Source organism: Limanda limanda, chromosome 7 (assembly GCF_963576545.1).
Source record: "Limanda limanda chromosome 7, fLimLim1.1, whole genome shotgun sequence".
In the NCBI taxonomy this organism is placed as follows: Eukaryota; Metazoa; Chordata; class Actinopteri; order Pleuronectiformes; family Pleuronectidae; genus Limanda; species Limanda limanda.
Window position 1 is genome coordinate 17,018,451 of NC_083642.1, and position 14,354 is coordinate 17,032,804.

Here is a 14,354-nt window from a genome sequence, read left to right on the forward strand (position 1 = left end):
ATTATTACAGTTCATTATTTCTGGTTCATATTGATATTTTATAAATAATGTATTAAGTCAAATTTTATAATTTCATCAAGTACACACTTAACATGCAACACATACGTGCACTGTTTTAATTACTTACTTGTTACAATTCTTTAAAAAATATTATATTATAATGCAATATAACATATATTATGTTGTGTTATGTTTTATCCCACTGAAGATTTACAGCTCTGTTGTCACAGTTTTGCCTCTCTGTCTTAGGGTTGTACAAAACTACATATCCCAGCGTCCTTAGCGTCACCGCGGCAGTTCCGCGTTGGTTCGAAGACAGGAGTCTGTTTGGTTATTCCCAGTGAGCATCCAAAGAGGGAGAATAGACGTGATTCAGGGAACATAAAGGCCAGAATGGCGGACATACGGCCGTGTAAGGTGTGTAACTTCACACGACAGAAGTCCTACGGGTTGGTTGTTCCCTCCCTGACAGAGCTGAAGATAAAAGGTGAGCTGCTGAGTGGGTTCGACTTGTAAACGTGTCTGAATAACAGTGGAGTTGTACAGTTCTAATTTAACACCATCTCTACAAGACACAGAGACATGGGACGTCAAAGTGAAACAGCCTCGAGTGGATGTGATCTGTGTCTTACTGGGATCTTACTTATCTGTGATTCTGGCTGGGCTCTGGTGGGAAACTGTAACACGACTCTTTTAATGTCGATCCTGGTCACTGACAGGTTAAAGTCTGCTGGTATTCTGCTGCACATGTGAAACTCACTTATCTGTCAGTGGTCCTGTTGAAACTTGCATGAGAGTAACATGAAAAGTCAGAGAGCTGCTTCAGTGTCCTCCTCATTCCTTCAGTGCTCGTCAGCAGGCGTGGCCCGCATCACTGCAATCCTCAAGCTGTCTGCTCAGTCTAGCTGGGGATCACAAATGTAGTAATAAATAATAATAATTATAATAAACTTGTTATGTGGTATCTTTCAAAACATAGTTACAGGGTGCTTAACCAGTCCAAAATGTAAAGCAAACAATAGGAAACAACTGAAACATTTAAAAGTAATTTGAAGATCACAAAGCATTAGATGCAACTATATGTTCGATTACATCAGGGATGCTCTTCTGGGACTTTCACTACAAATTTGTGTCACGGATTTCTATAGATGTATAGCTATATTACAGTAGATGTAATTTGTCTGCATAAAATGTGCCTAATTCTTTTCATCAAGACCTATGACTTATTCCCTTAGGAAATCAGTTAAATTGTTGAAAAACTCTATTTGGCCCCTGATCTTGTTTACAAACAAACAGACAAGAGTGAAAACCTTCCTTGGTGGAGGTAATTAAAAACCCCAAAAACCAAATCTTAGAGAAGCAAACCCACCAGACACATTAACTAAATCATGTATTTATCATTGGCATAAGGAATGCGTCATTTTAAAATCCAAGCCTCAGGTCAAGGAGGCAGAGGGACTCAAGAACCCAACAGCAGTGTACTGAATGACAAGGAGGTGCAGCTGTGATGAAAGAGGAGGTGACATCTTTATTGGATGGACTTGTTTAAAGTACAGAAGTCATCGGTATTTGCTGGAATCAGCGGATGATCAGCTGGTATGTTTGTTGACTGCCTAACATATTCAAGCTTGGGACTGCTTGTCCTACTTATTTTGGCTCTGAATCATGGCCACACGGCCAAAGATATCAATGTGTCAAAGAGGTTCTCATAATGAAGCATATTCACACATTAGACCTGTACAGTCTCTCATCTCTCGTTCTTCCTGCAGGGTCTGAGTTCCTCGGGCATCCCAGTGACCAGGTCACAGTGGTCCTGGAGGATGATGGGACAATAGTAGAGGATCAGTCCTACTTCTTGTGTTTACCCCCAAACACAAAGTTCATGCTGTTGCATGAAGAAGAATCATGGTCTCCAGTACGCAAGAGTAAGCAGGTTTACTTCTGTCCGAGATCTGGCTACAGTCCGAAGTGATTCTTAACATTTTAACAGTGAAATGCTCAGCCTTGTGTATTAGGTTCTCAGTTAACCTCTCATTGTAGTGGATGGTGGCACGGCCTGGATGGCCAGGGAGTCTGTGATTCTGGACAATGATGCTGTGGATGCCCTCGGCCTTGTAGCCCCCTGGTGGGGCCTGGCTCAGCAGCTGAAGCAGGACCTGGCCAGCATCATCCTCATGTCTGAGGACGACTTACAGGTACCAACATTATTCGTCTGTTTTACAAACAGCAGGTGCTGTCATGACTATCCCAGCATGCACTGGGAAGGAGACCATACCGAAATGATACTACCAGAAAACCATGGTTGAATTTGTTTATTTGAATACACTTTTTTGGATGGTACAGACTTTGGGACCAACTGCAAGAAGTTGAGACAATTGACAATATGCCAATGTAAGACAAACCAATCTGTAATAACCTTTTTTATATAGCGCCTATCAAAAAACTCAAAGACACTTTATATCAAGTATAGATAGATGCAGGCCACATAAGCGATGACAACCGGTCGTACATACGTCACACAGAATTCTTTAGTTCACTCCCTGAATAACAATGTGAAACCAAATCTAACCAGATCAAGTACAAACAATGTAACAAAGACATGAACCTTGGCTCAGGCCTGATCTAAACTTTTAGGTTTGAAAACGCCCTTATTGTTTTTCCTGTTCGAGGATTAGTTTGGGAATATTATATAAACTTTTCTATAGTCAACAATATAGAAAAAAAACAGCTGTCCATTATAAGTATTATTTTGTGTCTCCTGCTGTTCCAGACTTTAGTAGATGCTCCATGCCCTGAGCTAGCCTCTGCTCTGGGCTTCCGAGAGAAGAAGGCTGTGGACCTGCAGGAGACACTGCAGAGGGTTTTGGACAGAAGGGAGGAGGAGAGACAGTCCAAGGAGTTGCTCCAGCTCTACCTCAAAGCTGCGGACAAAGAGGACAAGCAGCAGGAAGTGCCGAGTCAGCCCAGCCAGGGAGGTACGGCTTTGTCATTATGTGGTTTTTCCAATTTAAAAAATGTTTGACCCAAATAAAGATCTGGGACATTTCATTCTTGCCTACACACTAAAGAGGTTTCATTGTTTATACTGTGGCTTCTTTGACACATGTGATAAGTTAGAAAGTTATTTCAGCGTTTGTATTTCAGTTCGATCAAATCAACCACAGAAGCTTTATTTAGTATCTCACAGAAATATTCTGTCACAAAGAGTTCTCATGTAAAACCAGCAGTTATATTAAGGGATTTGATCACATTTACATTATTGTCTCGGCAAACCTATCACAGCAACCATTGAGAAGTCAAACTTTCCGTTAAATAGAATAGTTCTGTTTTTGTGATATTATCTTTGCTTTTATCTGTGTATCTAATCAAATTAGTTTATGATAATCATATAAAAGCCATTTTATATATGTTTGACGTAAAATAAATAGGTCTATGAATCTTAATATGCCAGAGGTGCTCATTAATCTTCCCTCATTATAATCAATAAGCATGAGTACAACATCCAACAAAGTAATCAATACAGGTCTATGATTGTAACGCTCCCACAGGAAGTTAATGACCCAGAAAGTGGTCATTCTTTTGATAAAGGATCGGGACAAACCCTTAACCAGCATGTTAGACTGCCACACTAAGAAATTCTGAGGAGTCTTGAGATGTGAAATTAACTCTATAAACATTAGATATTCTATAAACATTATGTATTATCTTTATAAACATCTATACATGTATTTGATTCAGTAACTAAGAAAACTATTTGTATTCAATCGGTCAATATTCAAATAGATACATGTTCATCTACATTTTAGTTTTTGTGGCAGAGCATATTGTCACAACAAACTGAATCAAACAGGAAGTCTTTTTGAATTCTTTCGATTAAAAAAATTACATAATTGCATAATCATTTCTACAGATGCTACTCGAATAAAAATCTACCTAGGTTTATGTTAGCTATTCAAATCGACCTCTCTCATGCTTCCTCTTTATTTTTCTCTTCTTTCTCTCTCCTTGCCTTGCCACCTGTCTCTACGGAGTCGTGCATTGTATCTTCATGATATGCATAACCAGCAATCATTTTGCAGCTGTAAAAAATAGAAGCACTACCAACACTTACTGATAAATCAGTAGTTAATCTATTCCCTCTGCTGGCTTAAAGGAATTTATCATTACGTATAAGGGAAAAGGTGTGCCTCTGCATTTTGGGCACTAGGTGGAACCGTTGTCTCTGCTTGCTTTTTTTCCCAAGTGGTAACTGTGAACTCTTTATACAACAAATTATCCTGAGAGAAAACTTGTTTGATATTTCAGGAGCTGCAGAGGTGGATATGCCAGACGGAATGGAAGTGGACTCCGCATCTGGATTCATGTCCAGGACTCTGATGGTCTTGAAAGGCAAAACCAGCCCAGAGACCAGGCTCTCAACTGAAGAGCTGCAGGTAGTCCGATAGTCCAATCTGCCTCCAAATTATTACTTTTATTAATGTACTGTGTGAAATTGCAAATGCAGGGCCAGTGTTTCTTAAAAAGGTGAAGGATTTACAGTGGATTTAATCAGACCTGAGAATCCAACATGTACATCCAACAACAACTTCCTGAACCATTCCTTCAGGGCTTATTCTGCAACATACCTATTCGAGTAGCATCTGTAGAAATGATTATGCAATTATGTAAAACTGACACGACACATCCACATGTAACTATAGTGACATCATTCTCTTATGTATCCAGGGGGTATTTAATTTAGCTAAGCCTGAGAGACACTACCTGAGCCCGACCAGAACCGGACAGACATTCTACTATTCTACCATTCTTCTATATGTGTCCTGTAACCTGACCCGAACCCGATGTTTTCACAATTACATTCATGTGCAGTGTAAAAAAAAATTAAGTAGATAGCTCAGCCAATGTGATCGAATCAAGGCCGGGTATCCACACTCCATACGCACAACACGGAGTGGAAACTACTGTCATTATCCTGTAGTCCAATATATCAACACAACTACCTAAACCTCAAATCAAAATCTATCGGACGAATTGTCAACAGAAGCTGAACATTATATTCTCCACAGAGAATAGGATTTGGATAGTGTTCATTACAAGGCTGTGTAATTGGATTGCATTTGTTTGTACATCACAATCCAGAAACCATAAATTAGTATAAAATCTCACATGTTCACTTTGGAAATGAAGGCTCTTCCATGTGTCCTCAGATGGTAGCGAGCAGAGGGGTTGAAGCTATGCAGCAGGTGCTTGGCTGGGACTCATCCAGGACGGCAGACCTGCTGCAGGCCTGCAAGGCCGAGCTGGCCACACGTCTTCAGCTGGTCCAGGCCGTGCAGTCCGTCAGGAGCAGCACACAGCTGGACAGCAGCCGGCAGGCCGGTGGGAAGAATGCGGAGGGCAATCAAACTAGCGACTAGGCCAACTTCACCTGAGCAGAGACTGATAAGAATTCACACTACCTGCCTCAGGGTCAGTAGAATGGGATTTGTCCTGTGGTACTGATAATATGCATAATACTGGAATCTATGAATGATAATAATGTTGATGTTTGCATCATTTTGTAAAACTTGCAAACCACCTGAGCGCTTTTGCCGCAAGAGGTTTTAACCACTAGTAGCAGCTTTCTATTGGCTCCTTAATTTGTGCCAGGCTGTAAAAATAAACATACATGAATATAAACATATTGATGTAAAAATGTTCATGTACGGCCTGCCAGCACCTATTCAGATCACAAGTTCACATATCACTTCTGTTGGGATCCATGTCCGAGCATGTAAGTGATTTTTCATTGGGGACTGAGAATATAAAATATATCATTCTCCCATTTCAGTGGACTATCAGACAAATTTTGGAGCTGCTATTTTGAGGTACTTAAAGTAGCATTTTATAAAATGTTATTGTTGAATCAGTTTCCCAGTATTATTGTTTACAATGTGTTCCTCATTATAATTGCCAATTAAAACAGAAATTATGCACTGCTTATTTGGTTTATGCACACTTTTAAGTTGAATATAAGAAAGAAATATACTTTCAGCTAGCCAGAGAAACCCTGTTGATCTCCGGTTCAATTCAAAAGTGCCATTGAAGAATGGACATTTACATTTGGAATTCAGGGGGTCTTTGGAGACGTTGAAAGTAGCAGTGTGCTCTTATTTCAATCAGCTGCTAACCAGGCTGATCCTGTACCGTATAACACTCCCTTCCCAGTGGCCCCTGCAAAAAGAGACATGTTAGGACCCCACTAGAGCTCTGTATCAAAAGTTCACTTTTATTACAATCACTTATAAAGTTTACAAAGAGACTCACAATGTCAAGAAATTGATAAATTGTTGTGAAAAAACCCCGGATGTGTAAATATAACTGAATTTGGTATTTTTCCTTTTCACCTTTCACCACACTCTTCATGTGTGGGCTACTTTTTAGAGTCCGACAGATAGTGATTTTTGGAGGCTAATGCCAATATAGATATTAGGGAGTGATTGATTTCTGATACCAATATTGGCTGATGTAATTGTGATTCCTAAGATGTCGTTATGAGACCTTTATTACAAAAAACTATAGGCTTGATATTTTAGTCAACTTTATTATATCCATAAATAAAAAAAAATTATTTGAATTAAGAAAATCACCTTTTTTTTTTTTTTCTTTTCTGAAAATGCAAACATAAATCCAGATAATTTATTCTGTAAGATAAAAGTTTTCAGATTTGTGTGTATTTGCAAACAAACGCTGATACCAATAAGTCTGTAAACGGCTCATATAGGATCATTATTAGCCAAGAGATAGGTGTGAAATATCATAATTTACTGAACTGTAACTATTAGTAGATTCAGTATGTGGAATATTGAATAGTAGAAATACAGTAGTATGGTGGGAACACACACAAAACACAATGCCAAAGTAAATTGCACTACGTTAGAATGACATGGAGTCCAGATAAAACCGGGGACCCCTTGTTCCTTCTGAGAGTAAAACTTTTTCATGATATATATGCAAATCCTAAAATCGAGTAGATATAATTCTGAGAGAACTCTGCGTCAATAAATACATCTATTTGAATGGATCCCACAGGCTAATTTATCATTACATCAGTACCGTGTGACACAAGACGAGATGTATGACACATGCATGCAAGCCTCACTGAGCCCATTATGGCTGACATTTTGAATGACAAAGCTTCATCGTTGAATTATTAGAACCTGGATTTCTGGATGAGCACTCTTTAACACTATCAATTATATAATATTAGGAAGTTATGTATCAGTCCAGTGGCTACGTGATATGCATCGGTTTGTTCGATGTGTGCAGGTCCGCGTGACTCATAGGTCATGGAGAAGATGGCCTTTGTCGTGCCTGTCATCTCTTCATCTGTCTCTCGAACAAAGAACACAAATGATGGTGGACTTGAATTTGCGGGAGGATCATCTTTTTTGTGTCGTGGCGACATTGAGTTGTCAACACCAGCTTGTGTTTTAGAAAGATCTCCTATGTATGCATTATTGGGTAAAGAGGTTTTGTCAAAAGTAACACGTCACACTACTTAAAGCTTCTAAGAACTTCCCCGTGTCAGTTCTCCAGCACATTCACATGTATTTAATTGAATCACGTACGGCAGGTGTAAGAATGGGACCTTGCATATGATTGTACAGTATAAGGTACCTTTGATACACATGTTGAATGGTGGTTGGAGGATTTTCTGAAATAAACTCAAACTTTTGACAGTGCTGATGTCCTCTTTGTTTTTTCAAATGTGTGTTTATTTTTTAAGAATGTAAATTAGCTGTGTTTAAGTGCACAGTATTGTGCTCTGAGGATTTACTCAAAAGCTGAGCATTGAGCTGTGATACACAACATTGATTTTGGCCACAAAGCTATAAGCTCTGGTTAAACATCCCAAATGCTCAATAGTAAAGGATCAGAACCATTAACAACTAGAATGGCACCCATAGTGTTAGCCATTGATTCATTGCACGCTTTTCACTAAAGAGATGAGCATGCCTGACATGCTTAGGAACAACCAATAGGGTTAGTGAACTGCTCTGGTCAAGGTCTCCCATCATGGGCCAGATTAACAGAGTTTAGAGGAGTCTAGTTTGGTCTCAGATTGCTTGATTTACATTCTTCTGAAAGGTTATTATATAATTAATGCTCACTAATGCCAGAAATCATACTCCTAGTAGCTTTAAAGCACCTACAAGGAGTTTTTTAACTGGTTATGAAACAGTCTTATTTTAATATTACTGCCTCTTTAGGAACCTACAACAGTAAATATGGCTTTTTCTATACTGTTTTCAATGTCCACGAAGTCAAAATCCAATACATCTTGATTTTGATTTGTATCTGCACCAAATTGCACACACTCATATCAGTTCCCTAAATATGCCAGATTTATTTCATCAAGATCCATGAATTTTTCCTGGGAAATTCCTTGATCTCTACCTTTGTCTGAATTTTGTCCAAAATGTGTGTTCTTTTTTTTTTACTCATGTCCCAACCTTCTAAGTTTTTGTGTAATCCGGCTGACAAAAAAATGAATCAAGCTACAAACCAGCAGACGGAGGCAAAAACATAACCTCAATGGTGGAGGCATAAGAAAAAAACATTTCTGTCATTCTGTCATTCTGTCATCTACATCTCTACATCTTTCCTCAGATACAGTAAGTTCATGCATGATATACCGGGTTGTCTACAAATATGATGTGTTTACTAGCTGTAACCCTGTTGGCTGCATGCTGCTGCTACATATTTTCCAACAGATGGCTAATGGGTTTCATGGTGTGCGTAATTCCTGTGGAATTGGCTCCAACTAGGCAGAACTGTGAGTGTATGTGGTACCAGATCAGTCGATTGTGCTGTCATGTGTGACACTGTCTTGGTGGATATGATTGTCAGTTAGCTTTACCCAGGTAAAAACCTGCAGGTTTGATCTGTAAGCACCCAGTTGCCCTGAGGACTATCTGGGCCTTTCGTGCTGGAAATGAACTTTATGCCAATGTGGTCAGATAACTCTCAGACGACACATGTCCACCGAGGAGCTTACAATTCTGTTGGGTTGCAAATGCCAAGGTGATGCACTTTATGGGTCACTACTCTGCCTTACTCAGTGTGTAGCAGCATAATAACTCATCCATGTTAATATGGTGATGGTTTAAAAAAAATACAAGAAATCACAGGAAGTCAACCTGCTGATATTCCAAGAAACACGAAGGGAAGAATCTGACACTAGAATTCCTCCTCACATCAGGCACGCTCCTTTGCACCACTTGTGGGCCACAGATGGAGGAAATGTTAGTCAGTCAATGCAAAAGTGTCCAATGAGAGGCAATTTCATGGGACTAAAGAAGCCTGTAATGAGTGTTTTGATAGAGGAGCAGAGCTGGGGTTGCTGAGAACAAGCTGCATAATGTATGAAGGTTAAACGACCAGCTCCTCAGACGAGACTCACGGACTTCCAGTATATTTTAAAAGGAGTTAATTTATTGTTTCTGCCAGGGTGTTAAAATGTGCCCCAGTCTCAAGAGAGAAAACAGCTGGAGAATTGTTTACACTCAGCGACGGTATTTTGTGGAATCATTTTTTGAATCCTAATTGTTGTTTGGTCACATAGAACCACAGGTTTTATACAATAATGCCAAGATATGTCTAAGTAAAAGTAGGTAAAAACAAACGTTTGTTCTTAGCCTTGGTTTATTGGCAGTAGAATAATTTAAAATAATTACAAAAAAAAAACATGAAAAAAAGGGGTTAAAAATGATTGTTGATCAAAACAATTAAATTTGATTCACACAATGAAATAGCTTGAAATTTGGCAGGTCTTTATAGTGCCTAGTTCACAATGTGATATTAAAGAAGCATTAAAGGAGATACAGTTTATTATTCTTTATTCAGTTCCTCCTCTTTCCTCTAGTGTGTTATATATTTTATTTTGTGTATTATGCCGATTTGCAAAGGATTGTGCTTGTGAGATTTTGCATAATATACCTACATCAAGAGGTTAGTCCGACATGCCCCTTTGCAAGAGACAGACATTTCCCACACAAGCCTTAAAGATAGACAGGAGCTTAAGGGCACGGTCACATGCACTTCCATTCTGTGCGAGCAACGGGGGGGTGAATAAAACATTGGCTTCCTGGGGTGAAGCAAATCCACTGAGATCAACTTTGCTGAGCATGTGATTATGTTTCACCTGTTTTCATGTATGTGTGACCATGCCCAAAACCAAGCGTTTCAGACAAAGGGCACCAAGAAAAACGAGTATGTAAACCGTTTTTAAATATGAACAAATTAAAATTTTGAACTGAAATATGAGCTAATATTTCTCTTTTAAGAGAATACGTCTGCTAGCCTCAACACAATATCCAAACTTCATCACCAAAATTATATTTGTGTGAAGTTGCTCCACCGAAGCAGGTTGTGTATAACGTGTGTCAGCCTTCAGTCTTAAGTTAAAGTCAGGCATTCGACCTGCTCGTGTACATGATCTTCCACCCCTTGTTTTTGCCACCAGTATCGGATCTGAACCTAACATGCACTTGGTAACTTCCTGTGTCAATGCGGGCTGGTGCGGTTGATCCACAGAAGGGTCCGTACTCCTGTCCAGCTGTCGAAATCTGAACAAGAGGAATGACAAAGAAGAGACGGGCATGTTGAGTCATTAAATGTTTGCCTGACTGACTACCGGCCAAACCTAAATATGCAGCAAAACGAATGGCCGCACGGTATATCACCCGAGGAGGACAAGTCAATGACAGACTGCCTCCGCAAGCATGAGTAGGAATACATTGCTAATCATCACCTCGTGCGTGTGTGGGTGTGTTTGTTAGGTCCTATAGTCACATGACCAACCTTCAACATATCATACGGACAGAGGACATCTGGGTGTCCCTCTACGTCAAAGGGTTCCAGGAAGTCCAGGATTATCCTGAAGCCCTCTGGCAGGCGGATGGTGTGGTCACATTGAATCATGGGGGGGTAAGGGTTCGGGTAGCCCGGACTGGTCAGGACCCCCGATGGTGAGGTCAACACCTGGCTGTGGCATGGCACTGTGAGGAGGAGTCTCATTAAAACCCCTTTTAAATGTGGTAACTTTTAAAACCAACCATTTGTGTTTTCAGTTTTCACATCTTTGCAACTCCTGCACGGCAATTTGTTAAACTGATGAATGAGGGTTCTACTTGCAAGTGCCTCAGAGTATGAAAACGTTTGCTTGATTAGATGAAAACACTTTTTTTATGAGAATTGAGATATTTCCTGGCACCATTAATTCATTTAGGTTTGCATTACTGCCCCGGCCAGTGTGTGCAGATGCCGTGGCAGACAGAAACAAACGAGCATTGCAAAGAGGCTGAGTTGCTGTAATTCATATAATTAGTACAAACTCGAGGCAGATAATCATTTTTTTGCCCATTCATTGCATGATTTGTTTTGTCACCCTTGTTCCTGCGGCAAAGAATAATAATTTAAAGCACATCAGCTGGTAATTGTGATAGATCACCTGGTGTCAGTACACTATTAGCATCGCACACAGGTATCAATTTTTAACACCATTTTGATGTCGCTTTTCCCTCGGGAATCGACAGTAATTAACCTTGCTTTGCACCAGCTGGCAGAGATCAACTACTTTGTGCATCAGTTTGCCTTTTCACTCTGAAATGAGTCAGCACAGAACAGCCAGCACCGAATAAAGCCCACTGCAGGACTCTATGAGCAGTGGGCCCTGTGTGAAATGTCAGAAAATATTCTATTGAAGAAAAGACAAATTACGTAGTTCACCACAAAGCAGTGGGATGTCATTTTCCTCCATGCCGCCCTGTAAAGTCTGAAATTAGCAGCTACTTGTTTTTATCAACACCTTCACACCACGTTTACAAATGTGCGAGCTATGTCATTAATACAGTTACGCTTCAACAAATATTCTGGAATTGAAATATGTTGTAGCCGATGCCTCAAACACGTCAATGCACTCTAATGGGCATCGACATCTGCTGTGGGGTCGTGAGGAACCCCATTTACACAGATCAATATACAGTGACACTTCAGCCTCACGACAAAGTGTCTGACTCTGATTAAGCTCAGGCTCTTACCCGTGCAGGTTCTTTTGTTGTCGTGTAGAAGGTATCCTGGTCTGCAGGTGCAGTAATACCCACCGATGTAATTGTGGCAGAAATGGTCACAAGCTTTCTCCTCTTCAATCTTGGACAGACATTCATTGATATCTGTGAGGTCGAGAGGTTAAAGAGACAAACACTGGACCATAAATATGGACTTATTTTCATTCATTAACGTACTTTACACAGGGAAAGGGTGAATTATCTCTTGTTGTAATAATGATTTGAGGTTTGCAACTTTCCACCATCTTTCAAATCTAGTAAATCTGGTCTCTCATAAAAATGTGTCATAAATTGTCTGAAACTAACCAACGACCAGATGATGAAAGAACAATTTAATAAAGCTGCTGCAGCTGCTGCCGAGGTGAGACCAGTACATTCAATTAAAACAGGAGTTTCAATAGGAAAAGTATTCCTTGCTCTAAAAGCTTATTTTCACTTTTTCACTTCTTGGTTGAATACTATAAGTAATGGAAGATAAAAGAGAGACTTTGTCATGAATATTGAGGCGAGTCACGTGTTTTTTTTTTATGTAAGAATGCTAGCAAAATGAATAATAGGACGAAGGAGAAGTAGTCGCCAAATTACTCTTTAAACAGCAAAACTATGTTTAAGGTATTGCCTTATTAGTCAGATAGCTGAATGTAAATGCAGTTCCTTCTTCTAATAACTTATTTTGCACTTTATTGGAGCTGTGTGCTATTGTTGTGTCATTATTTTACTTGTGTATGCTGCTATAGTATTTTGGTAGTATAAATAAATAAGTATTTTAAAACTTTAATCACAAAGTTCACAGTATACTATCTAATCCTGGTATTATTTATCTGCAAAGCCCATTATTCTTGGTGTAATTACAGCCAACAAAACCGTATCTGCCCTCTGGCCTCAGATGTCACTATTGTGTATCACCTTCTGCAGTGTAAAACGCTCGGAAGCCGGTGAATCGGCCCTCGTTAGAGTAGTCGCTCCTAAAGACCACTGACATGAGCTTTCCTGCTGACAGGATGACGGTGTTCCTCGGAGCGCTTTCGTAGTTCTTCTCCTCCTCGCCACAGAACCGCAAGGTTTCATTTCCCGCCGCCAAAACCTGGTGTGACAGGGTCAGAGGCCTTTAAGTACAGACTCCTGAGCAGACAGTGAGAGTGGGTTTCTCTAGCATGTACCTGGATGTAGTCGTATTCACACCGGTGGGAGGGTTCCACGCTGAAGTGGGTGAAGTAGACTTTGACCCTGTGACCGTCTGGGACGCTGATGTTCCACGCTATGTGCTGGTTGTCAGGGTATGGCTGGGGGAAGTTGGGGGAGGTGAAGCTGCCATACAGCCCTGTCAGTTCCACACTCAGCGACACACGCAGGAGGGAGAACACGACAAATACACAACGCCCACTGGGCAAAATTAGGTGTGTTGCCAGTAGTTCACAATATTATTTCACACAAAGAAATGCTCAGTGACACTCACCTGGTCATGTTGGCTTTACGGGCTCCAGATATTTTGGAACAAGCTCACTGGCTCAGGTCTGAAGGTAAATGAACCCAGCTGTCCTGGCTGGCTGACATTTAGGTAAACAAAGTGAGACAGGCACATGATCAGTTTGTCATCATTCTCCACCTCTCCCAGTCACACAGAAATCTATGAGACGGATGAAATGTCAGAATAATTCATATTCATTCTTCCGCTTAAACTCTTTTGTCACCTCGAAATACCTCTTCCCCAAAACTCCCTCCACTCATCAGAGGACATGAAGGCGGACCGATGACGTGGCTTATCGAAAATCATCAGACTAAGAAAAAGGAAAGTTTTTAACAATTATTTTTTTGTCAGTGGTGTGTGGCTGCTGCTCAGGAGGTAGAGCGTGTTGTCCTCTTACCGGAAGGCCGGTGGTTTGATCTCCGGCTAATCCATATTATATAATGATATATCCTGGGGCAAGACACTGAACCCTTAAGTCCCTCTGATAGAAGTGTGATAGACTCAAGCCCTGGATATAGGTGTGCGTTGTACAGATGTGTGTGAGGTTGTGGGTAAATGTAACTTGAACTGTCACATGCTTTCAGTGAAGCCTTGAAAGTGCCACAGAAATACTTGAATTGGAATCAAATGTAAGGATTTTTTAATTGTAAAATGAAAAAAACACAAAAAGCAAAGATCATCAGTGCTGGTATCACACTTCCCCGCTCCATGAAACCTGCGCAGACAGTGATGCTGATCAGACCAGGCACTAATTACTTCAGACCCTGCTCTCATGA

The 14,354-nt window shown here is 40.3% G+C and overlaps 2 protein-coding genes across 2 annotated transcripts; one reads left to right on the plus strand and one right to left on the minus strand.

Moving 5' to 3' along the window:
* Positions 1–309: 309 nt before the first annotated feature.
* On the plus strand, positions 310–7,724 carry dffa (DNA fragmentation factor, alpha polypeptide). Its single transcript, XM_061074234.1, has 6 exons — positions 310–487; positions 1,770–1,925; positions 2,041–2,195; positions 2,771–2,975; positions 4,306–4,433; positions 5,208–7,724. Exons 1-6 carry the CDS (start codon positions 394–396, stop codon positions 5,415–5,417), a joined length of 948 nt encoding a protein of 315 aa, XP_060930217.1. The 5' UTR covers positions 310–393; the 3' UTR covers positions 5,418–7,724.
* A 2,140-nt stretch (positions 7,725–9,864) lies between these two features.
* Positions 9,865–13,650, minus strand: masp2 (MBL associated serine protease 2). The gene is made up of 6 exons (XM_061074235.1): positions 13,567–13,650; positions 13,271–13,493; positions 13,017–13,194; positions 12,084–12,215; positions 10,846–11,042; positions 9,865–10,610 (listed from the first exon to the last, which is right to left on the minus strand). The coding sequence occupies exons 1-6, from the start codon at positions 13,572–13,574 to the stop codon at positions 10,452–10,454; spliced, it is 897 nt and encodes a 298-aa protein (XP_060930218.1). The 5' UTR covers positions 13,575–13,650; the 3' UTR covers positions 9,865–10,451.
* Between the last annotated feature and the right edge of the window lie 704 nt (positions 13,651–14,354).

Coding starts and splice junctions, on each gene's coding strand:
- masp2 (XM_061074235.1), bottom strand. Junction 12,216..13,016: donor AGCGTTTTACACTGCAGAAG/GTGATACACAAT, acceptor TCGACCTCACAG/ATATCAATGAATGTCTGTCC. Junction 10,611..10,845: donor GTCCGTATGATATGTTGAAG/GTTGGTCATGTG, acceptor CCTCTTGTTCAG/ATTTCGACAGCTGGACAGGA.
- dffa (XM_061074234.1), top strand. CDS start 394: ATGGCGGACATACGGCCGTGTAAGGTGTGTAACTTCACACGACAGAAG. Junction 1,926..2,040: donor ATGGTCTCCAGTACGCAAGA/GTAAGCAGGTTT, acceptor CTCTCATTGTAG/TGGATGGTGGCACGGCCTGG. Junction 4,434..5,207: donor TCTCAACTGAAGAGCTGCAG/GTAGTCCGATAG, acceptor ATGTGTCCTCAG/ATGGTAGCGAGCAGAGGGGT.